The sequence below is a fragment of the Syngnathus floridae genome, chromosome 15 (assembly GCF_059516105.1).
Source record: "Syngnathus floridae isolate MCC-2025c chromosome 15, RoL_Sflo_1.0, whole genome shotgun sequence".
Taxonomy (NCBI): domain Eukaryota; kingdom Metazoa; phylum Chordata; class Actinopteri; order Syngnathiformes; family Syngnathidae; genus Syngnathus; species Syngnathus floridae.
The window spans coordinates 8,854,093-8,874,471 of NC_142427.1; the positions used below are offsets into that span (position 1 = coordinate 8,854,093).

General features: G+C 44.4%; 4 protein-coding genes and 1 long non-coding RNA gene across 9 annotated transcripts in view; 3 read left to right on the plus strand and 2 right to left on the minus strand.

Annotated features, from left to right (window-relative positions):
* On the minus strand, positions 1 to 7,430 carry emc6 (ER membrane protein complex subunit 6). 3 transcript variants are annotated; one of them, XM_088397764.1, is made up of 4 exons: positions 7,281 to 7,430; positions 2,895 to 3,016; positions 2,371 to 2,466; positions 1 to 679 (listed from the first exon to the last, which is right to left on the minus strand). In XM_088397764.1, the coding sequence occupies exons 3-4, from the start codon at positions 2,464 to 2,466 to the stop codon at positions 323 to 325; spliced, it is 453 nt and encodes a 150-aa protein (XP_088253890.1). In that variant the 5' UTR covers positions 2,895 to 3,016; positions 7,281 to 7,430; the 3' UTR covers positions 1 to 322. The 3 variants fall into 3 exon arrangements, with proteins under 3 accessions (XP_088253890.1, XP_088253889.1, XP_088253891.1); XM_088397763.1 differs by lacking the exons at positions 2,895 to 3,016; positions 7,281 to 7,430 and having other exon boundaries at positions 2,371 to 2,478; XM_088397765.1 differs by lacking the exons at positions 2,371 to 2,466; positions 2,895 to 3,016; positions 7,281 to 7,430 and adding an exon at positions 1,145 to 1,337.
* shpk (sedoheptulokinase) lies at positions 2,710 to 4,140 on the plus strand. Its single transcript, XM_088399468.1, has 4 exons — positions 2,710 to 2,777; positions 2,863 to 3,038; positions 3,418 to 3,618; positions 3,722 to 4,140. Exons 1-4 carry the CDS (start codon positions 2,710 to 2,712, stop codon positions 4,138 to 4,140), a joined length of 864 nt encoding a protein of 287 aa, XP_088255594.1.
* On the plus strand, positions 4,138 to 11,327 carry trpv1 (transient receptor potential cation channel, subfamily V, member 1). Of its 2 annotated transcripts, none has more exons than XM_088397755.1 (16): positions 4,138 to 4,772; positions 5,510 to 5,651; positions 5,789 to 5,940; positions 6,033 to 6,185; positions 6,289 to 6,426; positions 6,685 to 6,986; positions 7,920 to 8,096; positions 8,160 to 8,315; positions 8,386 to 8,481; positions 8,544 to 8,614; positions 8,677 to 8,842; positions 9,139 to 9,205; positions 9,334 to 9,656; positions 9,722 to 9,843; positions 9,951 to 10,069; positions 10,329 to 11,327. In XM_088397755.1, exons 2-16 carry the CDS (start codon positions 5,581 to 5,583, stop codon positions 10,403 to 10,405), a joined length of 2,190 nt encoding a protein of 729 aa, XP_088253881.1. In that variant the 5' UTR covers positions 4,138 to 4,772; positions 5,510 to 5,580; the 3' UTR covers positions 10,406 to 11,327. The 2 variants fall into 2 exon arrangements, with proteins under 2 accessions (XP_088253881.1, XP_088253880.1); XM_088397754.1 differs by having other exon boundaries at positions 5,460 to 5,651; positions 10,329 to 11,326.
* The window catches only part of fam222ba (family with sequence similarity 222 member Ba), a 26,979-nt gene continuing 17,389 nt past the window's right edge, over positions 10,790 to 20,379 (minus strand). The window contains exons 4-5 of the mRNA XM_088397756.1: positions 17,858 to 17,985; positions 10,790 to 14,340 (exon numbers count right to left, since the gene is read on the minus strand). Coding sequence (XP_088253882.1) covers positions 12,674 to 14,340; positions 17,858 to 17,939 — 1,749 coding nt within the window. The 5' untranslated portion in view covers positions 17,940 to 17,985 and the 3' untranslated portion in view covers positions 10,790 to 12,673. The remainder of the gene's footprint in view (positions 14,341 to 17,857; positions 17,986 to 20,379) is intronic.
* LOC148386376 (uncharacterized) overlaps positions 19,523 to 20,379 on the plus strand; it is a 9,460-nt gene continuing 8,603 nt past the window's right edge. For both annotated transcript variants that reach the window (XR_015862920.1, XR_015862919.1), the window contains exon 1: positions 19,523 to 19,652. This is a non-coding gene — a long non-coding RNA (uncharacterized LOC148386376). The remainder of the gene's footprint in view (positions 19,653 to 20,379) is intronic.

The following is a 20,379-nucleotide window of genomic DNA, read 5'->3' on the forward strand; positions in this document are numbered from 1 at the left end:
TATAAGTACAGAGGTATTTATTCCAATCATTAATCACATTTTGTATTGAACTTCAGTACTGTACAGAAAAGTGAAACAAATAGTTACACCTTGTTTAGGATGTCATGTGCTACAGTCTGTTACACTACAATCCAAAACCTAATCCTGGGCAGGCTCATAAATAAGGAGAGGCCTGGAGTCAATTAAAGGCATTGTTGAGTGTGTGGAGAAAAAAAAAAAAAAATAGTCGTGTCAGCAGGTCATAATGGAATAACATTAAAATCTATTTCTGGCTCATCTACAGCTCAAACAAAATGCAATTAGTTTGAGAAGGCGGGTCATTTTAGTACACATGCACCATTCCATAGAGGAAAGTCCAGAAGAGGACGTAAGTGAAAAGACCTCCAACCAAGCCGCCAGTGAAGAGCAGCCGCCTGGATTTAAAACACTTGTTCCATCGTCGTCCGGCCTTGAGAATGAGCAGCAAAGATAGGAGGAAGGAGGCCAAAAAGTAAAAAATGAAGCCATACAGTCCCGTCAGGCCCATGATACCGGCGGTGGCTCCGGACAGCGCCGACACGGAGGTACGACAGTAGTCCAGCACGGCGGCATTGCCCCTCACTGCCACTTCGCTGATGAACTGCGGCCCCTCTCGTTTGGCTACTATGGCTGCCATCTTTGCTCTGGTCGCAGGAAAATTCTGCAGAGAATCAGGATACAATTTACAACTGGATGCTGATGAGATTAATTGTATTGTCAACACAACTTTGAATTATTTACAATCACGTGCATTAATGTTTAGAAGAAAAAAAAAACAAGCACTTAATTGCCTTCCCCAATTTTTTTTGTTTGATGGACAGCTTACAGGTGACATTAACAGAGAAAGAAAAAAAATTGAAATTATTTACACTGTTTTTTACATCGCACAGAATCAAGGGCATTTGACAAATGCTTAAAGTTAGCAGGGGTAAATCTGCATCTACATCGGGCGACGTTAGCCTTACAGAAAACATCGTAATAGACCCTAAAATGTTTTTTAACAGTAAAATAATCGGCACTAGCCCTGTGCGAGGTTTCCCTGGTCTATTTCAACATATCATCGCTAGCACCTTCGTGCTAACAGTGTTCATGCTAATGCTAATGCTAAGAAAGGTGTGATTCTTACCGGAAGGATGACGAAGGGCTTCTCGGCTCCTCACAACGCACTTACAAATGCATAATGAGCAAAATATTAATTCGTCGACTTGAACACGGAGCTGCTGCAAGGAAAAACCACGTTCATTTTTATCAACCGCGATTTGGAGTGCTAACCTGTCAGTCCTCGTCCATGCTAGTCGCAATGGATTATGGGAAATGGAAAGCGTACAGTCATTAGAAATAATGTTAATGGTGCGTTCGATGTCGGGTAAAACGTAGGATTTTAGTGCACCGAACACAAATGTGGTATCGATGGAAAAACACATTAAAATGTACACTTCCTTAAATAATACAATATATGAACTCATGTAATGCCCTGCTGAATGACTTAGAGGTGGGGGCAGCAATGCATTTGTGTAGTTACTAGATCGTTATCAAGACAAACACCAAAGAAGAAGAGCGAGTTCAGCCGGAGCTGGGTGAGATTCGCAGCTGGTATGCCTCCGTACATTCTCGGTTTAGATGTGGGCACCACATCGATTAAAGCAGTTTTATTAGAAAGTGAATCAAGGAGCGTTGCTGCAAGCCAGAGTTTGCCAACTGCTTCTGACGTAGCCGATTCGAATGGGATCAAGGTAAGTTCTCGACAAACATCTGCCGTAAACATCTGCTTCTTATCGGGATTCGTGTTATCGATATCCAGGCTAAGGAGCAGGATACTGGCCGGATTCTGGAAACTCTTAACCAGTGCGTCGGGCTGCTACCAGCGGATAAACTGCAACATGTGTGCAGCATCGGGGTATCTGGACAGATGCACGGGGTTTTGTTTTGGAATGCTGAGAGTGGTAAACATTTTTTTTTGCACTATTTGAGTTTTCATAAATGCATCAAAAGTTTCAAAATACGGTTGGTGCTTGCGTTGTGTTACAATCTGCGTTGCGCAAAAATGCGCGCTCACTTGCCGTCTCATTGTTTTGCATTGGCCTCTAAATTATTCTTAAATGTTTAGTTATTGTTTAGTTATTACCACTATAAAGCATTGAAAGTATAAGTGGAAAAAATCAGATCATGTCTACACTGTTTGTACTTTGACATGGACAACAGTTAAAGATTAATCTGATCACATGGCTTTGGAGAACTACTTTTACCCATAATTTTTTAATTTGCCAAAAATCTCCAGACGAAAAAAATGATTAATGGGCATCATACTGTAGATTGCGATTGGTCCAGAGGCAACTTCAGTCAGCTGATTACCTGGCAAGATGGCCGCTGCAGCAATAGCTTCCTGTCCTCCCTTCCAAAACCGGATTCGCACCTCGCCGTTGCCACAGGATTCGGCTGTGCCACCATCTTTTGGTACATGAAACAAAGGTGAGGAAAAAAACACAGTCAGGACATCAATTTTGGGACATGGATCTAATTCTCATCAATTAAAAAGCACCACAATGGATTTGAGATGAAACAACTATATAGTGCAGCAATATTTATAGAGCGTGATTCTTCTGTAGGCCCGAGTTCCTTAAGGACTTCACGGTGGCAGGCACCATCCAGGACTATGTTGTATCCAAATTGTGTGGGTTAGACCGATGTCTCATGACACCCCAGAATGCAGCCAGCTGGGGTTTCTACAACACATCCTCCAAGCAGTGGAATCTGGACATGTATGTAACACTTGTTGAGTTACGTGCTAACTTTCATACTAAATGCATGTTACACATAACCCGTGTGTGTGTGTGCATGTTCTAGTCTCAATGGCGTCGGCTTCCCTTTGCACCTACTTCCTCAGTGTGTCCCCTCTGGTGAGCTGGCGGGTCACACTCGTTCCGACTGGCACGGCATCCCCGCGGGCACGCCAGTAGGGGCCGCTCTGGGAGACTTCCAGTGCGCCGTCTACTCCTGCCTGAGTGCACAGACAGATGCAGGTGAAAACAGGAAGTCTAATTCAGCTGTATCACAGTTGTCCAGTACCGTATTTTCCACACTATAAGATGCACCTGAAAACAGGAAGTCCAATTCAGCTGTATCGCAGTTGTCCAGTACCGTATTTTCCACACTATAAGATGCACCTGAAAACCTCCAATTTTCTCAAAAGCCGCCTTATAATCAGGTGCGCCTTATATATGGACCAATATCGAGCCACTACAGCAGGCGTGTCAGGGCACATACATACACGCTGATTTTTAACCTCTTAACAGACACCATACCACTGCGTATGCTAACAATATTAAACTTGCTCCTTGCATGTTAAGTCATCATTTATTTTAACCTCAACTCACACAACTGCACGTTTTGTTATTCTAGTTCTTAACATAAGCACCTCAGCCCAGTTGACCTTCGCCATGCCGGCTGACTTCAAACCTCCTGACTGTCCTCAGCCTGAATCGTCCATTACTTTCTTCCCCTACTTTGGCTCTTCATACTTGGCAGTGGCGGCGGCGCTCAACGGAGGGAACGTCCTGGCTACTTTTGTGGATATGCTCACCGGATGGATGAAAGAACTCGGTGTGTACATTTTTTGGATCATATTATCAAAGTATGCACATTGTTTTGGTATTTTCGCAGACTCAGTTTAAAAATGGCCATTCTCAATTCCTCTACATTGCAGGTGTGGAGCTGAACGAACGATCCCTATATGAGAAGATGATCAGTTGTGCTCTGAACCAGGAAAGCAGCGACCTTGCAGTGCATCCAACAGTCTTAGGAGAGAGACACGCCCCTTTTACTCTGGGTCAGGTGACCAACATTTCCACAAATAATCTCTCTCTGGGTCACGTGACCAGAGCTCTCTGCCGCGGGATCCTGGAGAACTTGGCCTCCATGATGACCCCTGAGCGGCTACAGCAGGCGGGGGTCAACAGGATAGTTGGTAGCGGGAGCGCCCTGGTGCGTAATCCGGTGCTGAGACAGGAAGTGGAAAAAGTGTTTGCCCAACCGGTGATATACGGACGGGATGCGGACTCTGCCGTTGGCGTCGCTTTGGTCCTCTGTGACCGACTCAGATCTACCAATGCGGCATGGCACTAAAAATTTTGAGAAGCTTCTTGAAGATGACAAAGAAGCAGTTCAACGAATGGAAATGCCCGCCTCACATATAATTATGCTTTATTCAAGTGAATCACCAAAAATATCATGTGTCAAGCCTGATTAAAAAAAAGTCAAATACAAAGTCAATACTTTTACTCAAAAGATTTTCTTGAAAAAAAGTTACAGGAAGTGGCCTGTTGCCACACTAAGTTGAGCCTACTTTGCATGGCAGAAAATATCACTCAGTGATCACGGGACCTGTGATCACCCACCACGCATGTTGAAGTGAAACTAAACACAGTAACCAGAATGGGCTAAAAAAAATTGCTTATAAATGTTTTGTATATTAAAAAAAACAAAAAATCTGATTCGTTTTATAACAGAGAGCTGTTTTTCATACATGATGCTTGTGCACAGCCTGTCAATACATCCTTATTTCATTTCATGCACTTACACTAATGTCTCTAGGGCGGGTCACTCCCCCCCCCCCCCTCCTCATGTTCATCTCGCCTGTGTTACATTAAGCAAGCATCTCACGACAAGAATTCTCGACAGTCGGCTGCAGAGCTAACGGCGAGCCCATTGTTTTGTGTTTTAATGCAAAGGAAACCACAATCTGGAATCTCTTTGTGGTAAGTCAATTGATATCATTATTTCAACATTATGAATGTTGTTTCCTGAAATCTCAAAGAAAATTGTGACATCACAGGAAAGCCCTTTTGCGTTGTTTTCGAGACGTTTTGTAATGGATGGATGGATTAAATCTATTTCACAATGAGAGTTTTAAAAGCTTGCTGCATTTAAATCATGTTCATGTTCTTCGTGTTCGCTATCATGTTCTTTTAATGGATCTCTCAGTTTCCATGCTGACTCATTTATTTCCCCCATTTTAAAAGAGGAACAAAAATATTTGCATTAGCATGTTTAGGGGTGAATAAAATATATTTTTAAATCAGTGCTGTGTCTTCAGCCCAAGAGGCAGTCATGGAGATTTTTAATTTTTTTATAAATATAAACAAAGTCTTTGTTAGTCAGTGGCAGACAAACATCACATGTCTGCTGCAGAGGTGATTCTCTGTAGTCATGGTAACTTCCACTTTTCCAACATTCCACAACTACAATTTGACTTTTCAGATTGTGTTTTCATTGTATTTCTTTTCGTCTTATTTTTATTTTCATTTAACAATAAGTATGCAAATGAAAATGTATACACAAGATAGGCAACTTTAACACAAAACAAATCTAAAGGCAACAAGCATGAAAGAAAATGGATAGTTGGTCGTAAAAGCTGAATGATTCCATATACTCAAAATTGATAGACTTCTGGACGCGGAGATGAAGAAGTCAGAGAAAGACACTTTCTCTCTAGAAACTGACGACAGGACGGAGGAGGAGAAATGTCGACGCAAAGCACCAAAACAAAAGGCACCCAAAGCCCCCATGGACACCGACTACCAGGAGGAAAAGGAAGAACCCAAACCTCAAATACGAATCAACCTCGGTTTTGACAAGTGAGACTCTCCTTCATGTTCATCTAAAATCTTCACTTCGATTTTTGAGTATTAGTAATCCCGATGTTGGAGTGGAATTCTCACAAAAAAATACAAACTAAAGCCTGACGTTGCTATTTCTTGCTTTGTGTTTCCAGAGGCATCCGAGGTGTCGATCAGGACAACACCAAGAGAGACACGTTTGACATCGACAGGCTGTTTGAAGCGGCGGCTAGCGGTGATGTCACCAGATTGGAAGGACTGTATCAGTACCTGCATCAAAACCTGAAGAAACTCTCTGACTCTCTGTGTGAGTGTGATGACACCAATTTTTTAACAGGTTTCATTCAACTGCTTCATACCAATGATACTAAAACTTCCAAAATTAACTCGCACTTGCAGATAAGTCGTATGGTAAAACTGCCCTGATGAAGGCCCTTCTGCACCTCCAGGACGGCAAGAACCCCAATGTTGAATTACTATTGGACATCTCAGAAAGGATCGGCGACATTAACGAATTTGTTAATGCAAAATACACCGACAATTACTATAAAGGTAAATGGAAATTCAATATTCTATACAGCTAATCTTATCCAGAGGTCAAGATGAACTGGACTCTATCCCAAGCTACGTTATTTGTCTTTATATGAATAAACAGGTCAGACGGCGCTACACATCGCGATTGAGCGGAGGAGTCTAAGCTACGTCAAACTTTTGCTCAGTAAAGGAGCCGACGTCCACGCCAAAGCCTCTGGGAAATTCTTCCAGCCACATAAAGGCCCCAATTTCTACTTTGGTGAGTGCGAGGAGCGCCCTCTTGTGGAATTTCACAATCATGTCAAGTACACACATACTGGTCCTGCACTATTTGAAAATCTGGCCCAGAATTCAAAGTAAACATGGTGAAGCTTCATTTAGTTGTTATGCTGCACTCAAATGGAACAAAACAGAAGTGAAGTCATCCCTGAGTGTAAATGATTTTCAAATCCAGATTGCTTTTTTCCACTTATATTTGATTAAGGTATTTTTTTTATACTATCTTCTTTGTCCCCAGGTGAGCTTCCTCTCTCCCTGGCAGCATGCACGAACCAGCCGGACATGGTCGAGTTCCTCTTGGACAACGAGTATCAGCAGGCCAACCCAAACGTGCCCGACTCTCATGGCAACACGGTGCTGCACGCCTTGGTGGTGGTGGCCGACAACACCAAGGAGAACACTGATTTATTCATCGCTAGCATGTACGATCGCATCCTGACCACCACGGCTCGGCTGAAGCCCAAACTCAACTTGGAGGTGACTGAAAACAAAAACGGTCTGACGCCTCTCAAACTGGCTGCCAAGACTGGAAAAAGTGGGGTAAGGCTCAGGAGGTGCACTATAACACCTGGCAACCAAATATTTGCAACATATGATTTGATGCAGTGAAATTCTACAAGGATGCAAAATACAAACACAAAATAAACATTTTGGTCAATTATTACACCTAAGCCCAAGGTGACCAAAAAATTACAGACAGCACTTTTTAATGTACGGTAATTATAACTCAAAAGTATAAAAATACTGTAAATCAAACCTCTTTTTTAATAAAAATTAATCAAATGTAATAACAATGATAATTGTCAATAATAATAAAAACAAACGTATACTTACCAATTTCGTCAAGCACGTCGTCACTAATTTCGAAAGTCCCGGAAATTCAACGAGCCCGCACGTGATACTTCTGATGCATTTCATTGGCTGCGAGATCGATAATTAGTCAAGAAATACAAAACAAACAAACAAAAAAAAACTATCTGCTTTTGCGGTTTTAACGGTAGAAAGACGCAACAGCGCTTCTGGCTATAGCGGTTGAAATGCGGTAATGCGCTTCCGGCTTTAATGGGTGAAATATTTTTTAATTAAAATATCAAAAAACGATCAGTTATTTTCAAATAATGATATCAACATACAGACGTTTATTGTAAAATATAATAAACACAAAATATTGTATTTTACTGGCTCACCAAAAATACATATATAAATATATATATTATATATTTATTTTATTTATTTTACTGGCAGCTGTGATCCAGAAAAATACTATACTAATTTAAAGAATAATACTAATGTTTCCAGTATTATACTGGAAATTATAAGTGCAGCAACATACTGTAGAAAATTACACTATTTTAGAGATTTACTGTAAAAAAAAAAAGAACCACAGTGACCTAACAGTTAGCTTATTTGTAGATTAAATATTTCTACATGACTAGATGAGCCTTTACAAACATGTCATTTTCCTTTTGGCAGCTTTTCGGACACATCCTGAAGCGTGAGTTCCAGGAGTGCCACACCAAGCATTTGTCTCGTAAATTCACCGAGTGGGTTTACGGGCCAGTCCAGAGCTCCTTATACGACTTGGCCTCAGTGGACTCTGCGGACAACAAGTCTGTCCTGGAAATACTGGTCTATGGCAGTGACATCCCTGTGAGTCCTAAAATGCATTGGTGTAGTCTGGACTGGTTTTAAATGTTCCGTGTCTACTTCCAGAACCGCCATGAAATGCTCCAAACAGAACCTCTGCACCAACTGCTGGAGGACAAGTGGAAGAGGTTTGCAGGCTTAATGTTTGGTCTGAACTTCCTGGTCTACTTTGGATACCTGTTTATCTTCACTGCGGTGGCCTACAATAAAAAGGATGGAAAGGTGGCTGTGGAAAACTGTGTCATCTTGGTGCCCGAAAGCCACAATTGTTCAAATTATTTTTTCTACCCAGCCACCGTTCCCTCTGGAGCACGACACTTCAGGTTACCTGTATCTTTGCGGGCAGCTCCTAATAACATTGGCAAACTTCTATTTCTTTGTCATGGGGGTACGTATCTAATGTCTTTCGCCTTTTCAGCAACTTCATAACAATCCAAAAATTATATGCAGTTATTCGATCTGAAGAGGAAACGACCAAAGCTGCAGACCTTGCTGATTGATGGATATTATGATATTCTTTTGTAAGTAGCACTTATCTAATGCAGCCAATCACAGGGCGGAAATATGATGGACATTTTTTCAGCTTTGTGCAGGCTATCCTCTTCCTGGTCGCAGCCGGTCTCTATGTCTTTGGGAGACAAGAGTACTTGGGTTTCCTGGTGCTGTGTCTTGCGCTCAGCTGGGTCAACCTGCTCTACTTTGCCAGGGGCAGCAAACACATGGGCATCTACAGCGTCATGATACAGAAGGTATATTAGGACTGCGAGTACCGTATTTTCCGCACTATAAGGCGCACTTAAAAACCTCCAATTTTCTCATAAAGTGCGCCTTATAATCAGGTGCGCCTTATATATGGACCAATATTGAGCCACTAGAGCAGGCGTGTCCAAAGTCCGGCCCGCGGGCCAAATGTATATTTCTTATATATGGACAGTTTTAAAATGGGCCATTCATTGAAGGTGCGCCTTATAATCCGGTGCGCCTTATAGTGCGGAAAATACGGTATCCTTCAGCAACCATTTTGGAACCTTTTCGTCCTTTGCAGATGATACTCAGCGATATCCTGCGCTTCCTGTTTGTCTATGTTGTCTTCCTGTTTGGATTCTCAGCAGGTAGGACTACTAGTTTGCTCCGCACTTGGGTCTAGTAGTCTACTGTATTTTAATAATGGTCATATTCTGAGATTTCTCCTCATATTTTTGTCCATATGGAATCGTTGACATTTTATCTTCTGTCACAGCTGTGGTCACACTGCTCATTGAGCCTCCTGTGCGGAACACCACCGGAAAGGGTCGCCTCTTCGGACCGTCCTCCCCCGAGTCCGAGTGCATCAAGCCCACCTTCCGAAATATCTCCTACACTACGCTGCAGCTCTTCAAGTTTACCATCGGCATGGGTGACATGGAGTTCACCGAGCAGTACCAGTACAAGGAGGTCTTCTACGTTCTGCTCATTTTCTACATCATTCTCACTTACATCCTGCTGTTGAACATGCTCATCGCCCTGATGAACCGCACTGTGGAGAAGATCACCATGGAGAGCACGAGCATCTGGAAGCTACAGGTCAGCTTCACTGGCTGGTCAGGTTCAGCAGCTTTGGTTTGACGTGTTGTGTTCCGATATGTCAGAGGGCCATCACCATCCTGGACATGGAGAGAAAGTTGCCATTATTTGTGAGGAAGAGGCTTCGCTGTGGGGTGGACAAAAATTTGGGCACACCTTCTGAACAAGATAACCGTCGATGTTTTAGGTTTGTGATTAACCTTGAATGACAAAGTGAATTCATGGAAGGTTTGGAAAACGATGAGTGGAGAAATCTGACCTCTAATTGAAGCATGGTTTCTCTTGTCATGGTAGAGTGGAGGAAGTCAACTGGAACAAATGGAACGTCTACTTGGGCATAACCCACGAGGAGCCCGGCAACTATAATCGAAGGAGACGAATGACGTCGGATGGCCAGCCGATTCAGTCATACGGTGGTTCACAAAAAAATTAATGTGTAGATTAATTTTTGACCAATGTACTGTGGCAAAATTATCAAATTACACCCGATAGGGCAACAAATTATCGTATCATTTTTTTTATTTTTTCAATCTGTGTATCCAGTCCATCTATTCGTAAACTAGTTTGCCATAAGATTTGCTTTGGTGGTCAATTATGTGCCATAGTTAAAATAAAATTGGTAAACACTGGCATAGACAATAATTTCAACTCTATTTCCTTTTTGTTCCACAGGGGGGCGCTGGAGAGACTTACTTGACAAGACCAGAAGAGTACCACAGTCCACGGAGATGTGCAACTTTTCACCGTGAACACACAGAAAATGCAACTTTTTAAAAAGGAAAAATACGTAAAATATCAAGAATTAGTGCTTTAGTCTGCATGTAATAATGCAATAAAATAATTAGTGGCACAAATGTTGGTTTGAGTAGCATTATTATTAGTAATCATCACAAAGGTCGTGATTCCAGATTTTATGCAACCTCCATTTTCATTACAAGTGTAATCTCGTTTCTTCCCGTCGCTATTTGGAGGCGGCAAGCCTCGATTAATGGTGTGCGATTGCTGCAACAATTACAATTAATGATGTGACGAACATCACATTTGGTGTTTAAAATTGAGTGCAATATCTGTCTCTATAATTCCCGTTTGTAAACATCTGCGCCGTAAAGTCCAATCAGTGTCTCAAACCCATATGAAAGCATAAATTAGAATTTTATTTTATTATTACAATATTACAAAAAAGAGTAGCACAACTCTCACGCTCTTGCTTCTTATCCGTCTTGAAAGATGACAAAAAGATAGGCTATGGACCTTCTTCCTTTTCACAGCAACAGAACAGGAGGGGGGGGACTTAAATAAGAAAATCAAGTATTATAAATAGTCACAATTGCAAAAGCGAAGCTTTGAAAATTGGCCAAAAAAAATACAGCTCAGTAACTACACATTGCTAAAAAATACGGTATAATTATCGTATCACTTCTTTTCTTGCTTCCCATAACAAATCTCTAAGGAATTGCTTTGTCTAGTCAATACAATTTAATTAAGGGGAAAAAAAAAAAATACCCCCCACCCAAAAAAAAAAAAAAAAAAGCGCTGTGTCTGTGTATTCTCACCATCTTCCTTCTCCTTATTATTTGGGGTTTTCATTAAAACCATGCTCAAGGAAAGTCCAAGGACCAAACAATTAAGGCTTTTTAGGGATTGGTAGGTGAACAGAACATGGGTCTTATCGTGATCACACACGCACACACACACACACACACACACACACACACACGCTCGCACACACACACACAATCATTAAAGTTTAAATGTTACAGTAGTCTAGTAGGTAAGCCAGTGTACAATAAAATAAACAATGCGTTTGCTGTTTCAACGTAAAAAGTCTGCTTTGTTTCCATCCGTTGTCATCTTGCAAGTGATCAATTTGGTCTTCACATCACAATCAGTAGCAAGCACACGTTTCCCCCCCTCGGGACTCACTTGGTTTGATCCCCCATGTGACATTAGTAACACTTTGTACTATTGTATCGCCTTCAGCACGAATCGTCGTCCACATTCAAGTAATACATTTGTCAAGGATTACGGAAAAAAAAAAAATGTAAAAAGATAAAATGGCACGTCTTCCCAATGCAGCGCTCGGCATAAACGGCGATACGCCCTTTGGAAAAGAAGCCTGAATTGTCATCCTTTGGTTGAATTATTATTATTTTGATTTAATAATAACCGGGTTCTGCTCGTTTTCTGATGGCGTATTCTCCATCCATCTATTGTTGGTAGGAGTGATTTGCAAATGTTTGAGCACAAATCCATTTATGTTGAGCGCTGTTAAAAAAAAAAAAAAAAAGTCTTTGTTAGACTCAGGCCATCTTTAACGCTTATGACCTTTCTGTTTTTTAACTGAAGCCTTCCTGGCCCAGCCCCAAAAGTTTTTTAAAACACCTGAATTCATTGCAGCATTTGAAGCAGGACAGGAGCACATCGCCATGGCAACGCTGCCTGCTGGGTCCTTGCTTTCTACAAACAACCCGATTGCGTTTGTAAGCAACAGCAAGGAGTCAAGTTTCGATAGTCCTATTATAACAAATAAATAATTACATCCGAAAATAGTAAAAGCTCAGCACGCACGCACATCTCTGGCTGCTGTTTCAAACAAGATTATTACACACAGAAAAAGTATTTTCCTCGCCAGAAGTTCCTCACAGCACATCCAACAATGGATGCTTTTTTTTTTTAGGTGAGGAATTGACTTACAAACGTGTGAAGTGGAAATAACACAGGATCTGTCGAGATCCAGGCACACACATATTGAGGAGCAGAAAGCAGGAATGACACACAGTAGACAAGGTGAACATGATTCCTAAATGTTCCAGGTAGAAGCATTCACTAACCCCCAAAGAAAAAAAAAATTGATCACTTGCAAGATTTATCCACAAAAAAAAAAACTACTGTTCTTCATGAATTAAATATATTCATTTACCCTCTTTAAGATTAGCAGTTTTGTCAAGTTATCATGTGGTTTCTTAAGACTAAACAAAAAGGGGGGGGCTGATAACTTGCGGAGACAAGGCCATAGCTTATCTGTACCCTGGATGCTGGATGAGAGCGCTTCGACCATCCCCGAGCTCCGGCCCCACCCTGCTCATAGGGGGCCTGTGCATCTTGCCCATTAACCCGAGATTCTGATCGCGGAAGTAGGGCGTCTGGAAGTCCCCACCCATGTAATCTGTGGTTTGCATCAGATTAGTCTGGGCAGAGGAGGTGGAGGAGCTCACCGGTAGCCTGTAATGGGGAGCCCCCGGGGGCCCGCATTCCAGTGCGCCGCAGCCCCCCGGGCCCGCCCCGTGGAATGGCATGGCTACGTCCTGAGAGCTGGAGCTGTCACTGTTTGGTGTGGGGAGGATGTTGCTGTTCCAAATGTGGGACTGGAAGTAGTGACCGTTTGGGTAGTGGGCCACCGTCATGCCGTTGTGGTTGACGGGGGGAGAGGGGGTGGGCCTTTCTATAGGGGGTTTCAGCATGTACGGTTGGCCCACGCACATGTCCGCGGGGTAGGTCAAGTGGAAGCCGGCATCCCTGGTGGGCTGCTTGCAACCGTTGGGGATATGGGGCACGTGGGTCAAATGCTGCGGATTCCAAGAGCGCATCTTCTGTTGTTGTGTGTTGGCTTGTTGCAACTGCTGATTGGGTTTGGGGTGCAGACGCTGCTGAGGGTGCTGTTGCTGCTTGAGATCGGTGTGGTTGGAAGGCAAGTGGTTCATGGTCACGCTAGGTAAAGGGTGGGCTCCCGCCGGGATGGCTGATTTCTCTTGGGGGCCGAGGATGCAGTTGTGCGGGTGGAAGCCGCCCGCGGCGGCAGCGGCGGCCGGGTTGCTGTGCATGGACACCCTGGAGCAAGCGCTGATAAGGAGATTGCGACTGATGGGGCTGGGGTTGGCGATCTGGCCCTCGCACATCGAGGCCGATCCGGCCCCTTGGGCCCGAGCTTGGCAGAACTGGTTGATCTGGTGCACGATGGTGCTCAGGTCTGGCTGGTGGCCCTGGTGCAGCCCCGTGGCCATCGGGAGTGGAATGGTTGAGGTAGAGACGGTCACGTTAGGTGGTGCGTCGCCATCTGGCAGCTTTCTGCTCCCCTGCAGGCCGGGCTGCTGCTGCTGGAGGTGCTGCTGCTGCTGCTGCTGGAGGAGGACAGCAGAGGGGTGGCCGAGGGCTGGGTGCTGGGAGACAGTCTGCAGTCTAGGCGGGCCCTGAGAGTGCTGGGCCACGGGGAGAGCGTGTCTGAGGCTCTGCTGCTGAGCCAGTGGCATCTGTAGAGTCTGAGGTGCGTCCTGGGCTTGCAGGGCTAAGCTCTGCTGAGGTTGGGGGAGGTTGGGCAGAGTCGAGTGGCGGGGGTTTAAAGTGCTGGTCGAAGTCACTTGGTAAGGGCTCCTCAGGTGGTTCATGATGACTTCGGGGTGCAAGCGAGACCGGCCGCCGGCGAAATCTTTCAGGATGCCCTTGACCGAGGGCACCTTGACGATGGCGAGGAGGCCAGTCTTGGCCTGAGAGGAAGGGTAAGGACTGTAGCGCTGGCCCGATGTGTCCAGCCCGTTGACTGTACGCCGGACGTGATTCCGCTGCGGGACCTTGATGCTGTTGGGGAAGATTTTGATGGTGAGGGGGTTGTTGGCAACTTTCTTAGCATAGGCATCCAATTCTGCAGGGGTTGGGAAAGGAGTGGATCTCATCCTTTGTGTGGTGTCCCCTACGAGAGAGAAAAAATATTACAGACTGAGAAAGAGACCAATCACGAGCCACAATGACAATCAATCGATCACACTGCAGCTGCCATGATGCCCGTTGAAAATATTTAACTGGCTCCTGTCGAAAATAATCCAGCTAGTTTATTGTGACAAACAAAACGGCAGACACGGGTGGAAAAAAATAACCTCTTTGGGGCTGAGGTAAAAAAAAAAAAAAGCGGCAATGACGCTCCCCCTGCGGCTGCGTCGCGGAGAAGGAAAACAACGTGGCGAGCGCGACATGACAGTAATCAGACACAGGCTCTGATCTGCGGGGGAGAATTTGCCGGCTAACAGACATTTGTTACACCTGCTAAGCATCCGGGCTAAATTTAACCTCTCAAAGTGACGTGAAGGTGGCTTCACTTATGAGCCCCCGTCTTAAAGGGACTAAAAAAAGAAAGGCTAGCGTAGACGTTAGCGGATATGTGTCGGCGCATAGTTTTCAATGTCAACGCTGAGGGAAACAAAACGTGGAATGTTGCGAATGTCATCCCACCCGGGAGTAGAAAAGAAAGTATTAATGGTGCCGTGGCAAATTGAACTCAACTGCCTTTACCGTTTATTGCTATTGGACTGTTAATGTGAAGTAGATAGCCAAAGTAGTTTACACCAAGTTGATGTGAAATGTCTCAGTCACACAGTGAGCTGACTCGGCTTGAGGGACTCAGAACCCAAATGGTGCCAACTGGCTAATTAATCCCCCCTTTTATTTGGGAATGGGGAAACAATGGGCTTAAATGTCCAGCCAGCCGATGACAGCCTTATTAATGCCAAGGTCCGGGCCAAGGTGCTTGAGTGGACGCCAGCCATCGCATCGACCTAATGTGTGTCACTGAATAAATGCCAGGGCAAGCAAAGGCGAGGATGGACCCCCCCCCCCCTGTCAACTGCCGCTAATGATAAATGGCCTTTGTGACATCAACGCTGACTGCACAACGACAAAATGGCATTATTCACGGTGTCAGCATACAGAACATACCGCACTTGGTGATAAAACCCGATTTAGAAACTGGCGGCATCAATGCTGCCAGTGTAGTTATTTTGCTAAAAAAAAAAAAAGAGGATCTTATGTTCTTTTTTCCATCCGACATAGAAGATATGTCAGAAATGTTCCTGCGATGGTGTCACAAGATCGCTACACTGTAATCATCCTTGAGGAGGAAAGTCTGACCATAGTTCGCTGTATCTAATTCCATTTTTTTTCTTTTATATACATATATTTAGTGTCAGGTCATCAAGCAATGAGGAGAGTGAGTAATAATGACTTGCTAGGGAGTCATCACGGGTGATGAGTCATGGAGTATGACCCGGGAGGCTGAATTGAAGAGCCTTCATTGAAAGAGTTTCATCTTGCCAAGGCCAAAGACAGCAGAGGTCCAAAGTCATACTCACTGTCTAAATTTAAAACTCATTTTTAACTTTATATGATGTTAAATTGTTTCGAGTTCTCAACGTCCTGAGCAACTAGCAATTCCTAGCTGAGAAAACTCAACCTGACTTGGCTCAGTTTGATTTTTTTTTTACTCGTTCCCAAACTCAAGGGCATGATCAGGGGACGATTTGAAAGACGTGGATGACATCAAGATGGCCGTGATGACAGCGCTGCAGAGGATCCCCAGAAGAATCCTTCAAAAAAAGTGCATGATAGCGTGACAGAGAAGGCTGGCAAAGTGTTTTAGACTCCGGGGGAATTACTTGACGTTTGCATTTCAAATCTTTTTTTATGACACCGCCACTTGGAACCTTTGTCTATCTTGGCTTGTATATGCTAATAGTGGTTGAGCGGAAACGTAAGAAAAACTTTGGGGGGGGGGAGAAAAAAAATGAATCAATATACCTGTGTAAAAAGGCTAGGCTGCAAATGTATGTGCTCGCTTATTAGCATTTCAACCTTGACCTCAAACCTGGATTAATTGAAGGGCTTAAAGTATCAAGGGAGGGTTAATGAGGGTATAAGTGAAGTTTGTTGGCGGTCGCCGACGGCGACGGGCGCATCATCTAAGATCTCCCAACTAAGCAACCTTCTCCTCCAGCAAGCAGGAGATAGGGGGGGGGCTACGTTGGCTTGTGTGTTAATTACCCCGCTGTTGGCGCCCAAGTGCACAGTCAGCAGGCTCTAATTAGGGCTTCTTTTATTCAAACAACTGTTCTTATTGAACATGGTTTAAGCAGCGGGGGGGTGCCAAGGCGCTCACGCTGTTTGATATTGCAAATTTTCACTCAGTAGCAGGAAATTGAAGCTTCGGTGTTGAATGGGACTGTTGAATTCCGTTACCACGTGTGCAGCCATGCTGACAGGGTCAAAGAGTTAGATATTCAAAATATTAGAAGGAGCAGGAGAAAGAGGGCTGCTTTTTGATCTCTGAGATGCAAAAAAAAAAACAAAATCTGCCCGGTGGCCCCCCTGCCGGGCTCCTTGTTTGTTCTGCTGAGAAGAATGGAGGACCAAGGGCTATTTCCTGGGATGTGAGACATCATGGCTGCACGACCCTGTTGTATCTTTGTGCACCTGGGCCAGCCCTTTTGGTTTTCGCAGGCATCATCTGCGAACAGACACTCCCCAATGATAAATAGAGCAGCTGCTCCCGGGCCGGCCTTGCCTCTGACAGCAACCCGCTAGCTCGTAACTTCTAAATGACTTCTCTTATGCACCGCCGCGGCAGAGAGTGGCCAACCTGGTGGTCTGGGACCTTCAGTGAAAATGGAGGTGGGTGAAAGACAGAGTCCAGACCTCTCTAAAACGCAAATGCTAACAAAAACAGGAGCTCATTAACTTGATTACAAGTGATGACTCACTCGGTGAGGTCAAGCGAGGCCAAGAATGTACTTTTAAGAGGAGATTATGATATTGGCTCGAAATGACTAAATATACTGTGCTCGTCATCAAAAGGGCAGACAAAAAAAAAAAAACGGAATATCATTTTTGCCTCAATTTGTCTGGGAGCAGGGGAAAGAGTCCGAGTGATGGCGGGCTCGTCACAAACCTGCCTGAGTGAGGCAACAGACGCTGGCACTTAGACTGCTTCATGCTTGCTGATCTCCCAGGGGGTTGGCTGATTACTAGCATTCTGAAATTACAGTCCTGATGAGCTGCGAGTTTTTTTGTGACCCAAAAAAAAAAAAAAACATAGAAATGGGTCACGTTGAGGGGTACTTTTTAGGATTGAATGGAGCACGGTGTGAGCTTTAATCCATGTGACTGATTTATGTAGGTGATTTGAAAGGCATGGCCTTTTATGATTGGGGTTAAGGAAGCTTAGGTAATATTCATGAAATATTCATGGTTATTCTGTCGATTCATCGAATAAAATTGGATTTGGGCATGAAAGTGTTATAAAACTATTTTCCCCCAAATTTGATCATTGCTGTTCATTTTGAGTCCAATATTTGTTTAATATCGAAAAGAATGTCTGGCATGTGTACATGCCGGCACGATTGGGAAAGATTGGTCGGCCGTGTGAGATGGTCGCTACTTACATTTCTGAAGTCCAGTGTTCATCTGCGTGTGGGGGAGAAGCTGGAGGGGGAGGTCACCTGGCCCTGGCAGACAGGCCAGCATTTCACACAGACACTAATGCAACATGGGGCACGCACTTCTCCTCACACTGTGGAAAGGAAGCAAGAAAAAAAAAAAAATTGGGGGGGTTGCTTAGCAATACTGATTAAAAGAACTTATCCCCACAGGCAGACACCTTAGGAAGTCTGTTGAATTACACACTGATTCACACTTGGAGCGTCAGGTAAGGTGACATTTGATGCTGTTAACAACTTGAATTAAACATCAAACCTCACAAGTCAAATGAGCCTGAGGGGAGGGGAGCAGGTTTAAATGGAGTCCCTCCACCACCTCCATGCTTCTAGAATCCCGCTACCGTCTTACCGAGGGAGCCGGACCGGGATGAAGTGAAAAGAGATGGAAAAAAAAAATGGCTGCCAATCTGTGCAATAACCCTGATGTAATAGAGAGGGAGAAAAACGTTAGGCATGCTCCACTTGGCTTACTGCTGGATTCCAAACAACACAGATGCTTGCTTAATCAGCACTAAAGAACAGTCGGGGAAGCAAATTAAGTCTAAAGACTCGGTGCCCTCTCTTCCTTTTACGGCGTGGCATCAGCCGAGTGTGGCAAGAGGAAGGCAATTACCCACAAAACAACCTTGGCATGCCTGCGATGGCTTAAAGGTGTCGCCCCCCCCCGCGGGGAAAAGAGACAAGCATAGGAAAGGGTGACAAAGTGAGACGGAGAGGTGGAAAGACAGAAAGGGCAGGTGGGAGGTTTGGGAGGGGGGGGAAGGGGAAGGGGTGAACCTGCTTTAAAAAGCAGGAGCTCAAAAAGGTCAGGACGACAGCTCATTTAAATCCTCCTGGCGAGTGGAAGGAAAAAAAAACAAGCCTTAATGAAGCTGCCACACAGATACCTGAGAGCGTTGCACCTTGGGGTGCTGCAGGTGGGGGTAAGGGGGGAGAGGGAGTAAAAAAAAAAAAAAAATTCGGTCAATTTTCTTTGATACTGTATGCACCCTTTCTGCAAGCTGAGCTTCCGACACCTCCCTTTCTGATTTACAGCCTGGACCGCCATATGGCAGCAATCCCTGCTCTCGATTCACTGTGTCACCATGCATTAACTTTAATTGGTCTGATATGTTATTCTTTTTTTTTTCCCTTCCCAGCCTTGGAAGGAGTTTAGGTCCACATCGCCTTGATGTCAGTAGACAGGATTTCCAGCTCTCATTTATCAGGGTGCCAAGATTTCACATAAAGATAACGGCAATCTCTCAGACAAGAAGCAGCGCCCAGGTTGGGAGGGGAAAAGCACATATCGAATACAGCGCGGCGTTCGGGGGAAAAAAAAAGGGGTGACAAGCTCGTTTTGATTGATGCCGCGGGAAATAAAATGCCAGCGTAAGCTAGCAGTGTGTCTGTTAAAAGGACACGCAGACGCCAAGCCGCTACAGGCGAGAAACAGCGAGCAGGCCATCAGTCCACCCCCTTCCTGTTCTCCCCCACAGCGCCCCTGAATGTCAGAAAACGCTGCAGTGGGGAGTGCGGCGGCAAAGGTCAGCCTATGGTAATGCCCCAGCTGACACTCCGCCTTACAGCCAAGAGCAAGGAGGGAGGGGGGGGGAAGTCTGGCGTCAGTATCAGCACCAGTGTCACAGCAACTTACATGCGGAGCTACTTCATGTCACGTTTCCAACGGGTCTTCTTGTATCAGCTTGCCAGACGGGCTACGGTTTGGAAACGCCTTTGGTTTCACTGCAGCTTGTCAAGGGTAAGCTGGTGTTACAAAGATAGCATCGGTTCTTATCAGGTGGGACAGAGCAAAGAAAAGGGACAAGCATGGAGGACATGCGGCATTTGGTTGTTTTTCTTACACGGAGCACGTACTGATCGGAAATTGAGATTTTTGTTATAGGTAGTCCTCAATTTATGAGTGTGGGGGGGGGGTCTAACTGGGGCACTTCTGCCTAACAGATCATTTATATAAAATAAAATTAAAATTAAAATAAATTTAGTATAAATAATAAATACAATAACAAATAAAAATAATTTTAAAAAAGTCAGGGCACTTCCGCCTAACGGATAATTGATATAAAATAAAATAAAAATTAAAATAAATACTTAAATACAATAAAAAAAATAAACAAATGAAAATAATAAAAAAAGTCAAATAAAATTATGAATTTTAATTAAAGTTATTGAATTTGATCAGGTTTTGATGAGACCTGTTCCGAATGCTATGACAGAAATAACCCAGACAGAGACTGAGCTGTCTCTGGCACCACTCTGCAGGTGGTAGTCAGCATTTGACTGGCTTCTTCTTGTTCTGGATTGCACTCTGACCACCAGGCAGGGGGCTCTGTCTAGTCTGAAGCCTCCAGCCATCATCCCCTCCTGACAAACAGAGGGGAAGGGGGGGGGTTAGGAGCCTTTGTGATGCAGAGACACAGTTCGCTCTGCCCGGTGCGGAAACTGATTTTCATCTGTGGAGAACTGGG

What these genes read in the sequence shown, in the direction of transcription:
- emc6 (XM_088397763.1), bottom strand. Translation starts at nt 2,478, where the DNA reads ATGTACCAAAAGATGGTGGCACAGCCGAATCCTGTGGCAACGGCGAGG. An exon ending in TGCAGCGGCCATCTTGCCAG is followed by an intron (nt 680 to 2,370) that starts GTAATCAGCTGA and finishes GATTCTCTGCAG; the next exon opens with AATTTTCCTGCGACCAGAGC.
- shpk (XM_088399468.1), top strand. Translation starts at nt 2,710, where the DNA reads ATGACACCCCAGAATGCAGCCAGCTGGGGTTTCTACAACACATCCTCC. An exon ending in GAGTGCACAGACAGATGCAG is followed by an intron (nt 3,039 to 3,417) that starts GTGAAAACAGGA and finishes TTGTTATTCTAG; the next exon opens with TTCTTAACATAAGCACCTCA. An exon ending in CGGATGGATGAAAGAACTCG is followed by an intron (nt 3,619 to 3,721) that starts GTGTGTACATTT and finishes TCTACATTGCAG; the next exon opens with GTGTGGAGCTGAACGAACGA.
- trpv1 (XM_088397754.1), top strand. Translation starts at nt 5,476, where the DNA reads ATGAAGAAGTCAGAGAAAGACACTTTCTCTCTAGAAACTGACGACAGG. An exon ending in TCTATGGCAGTGACATCCCT is followed by an intron (nt 8,097 to 8,159) that starts GTGAGTCCTAAA and finishes GTCTACTTCCAG; the next exon opens with AACCGCCATGAAATGCTCCA. An exon ending in GGATATTATGATATTCTTTT is followed by an intron (nt 8,615 to 8,676) that starts GTAAGTAGCACT and finishes ACATTTTTTCAG; the next exon opens with CTTTGTGCAGGCTATCCTCT.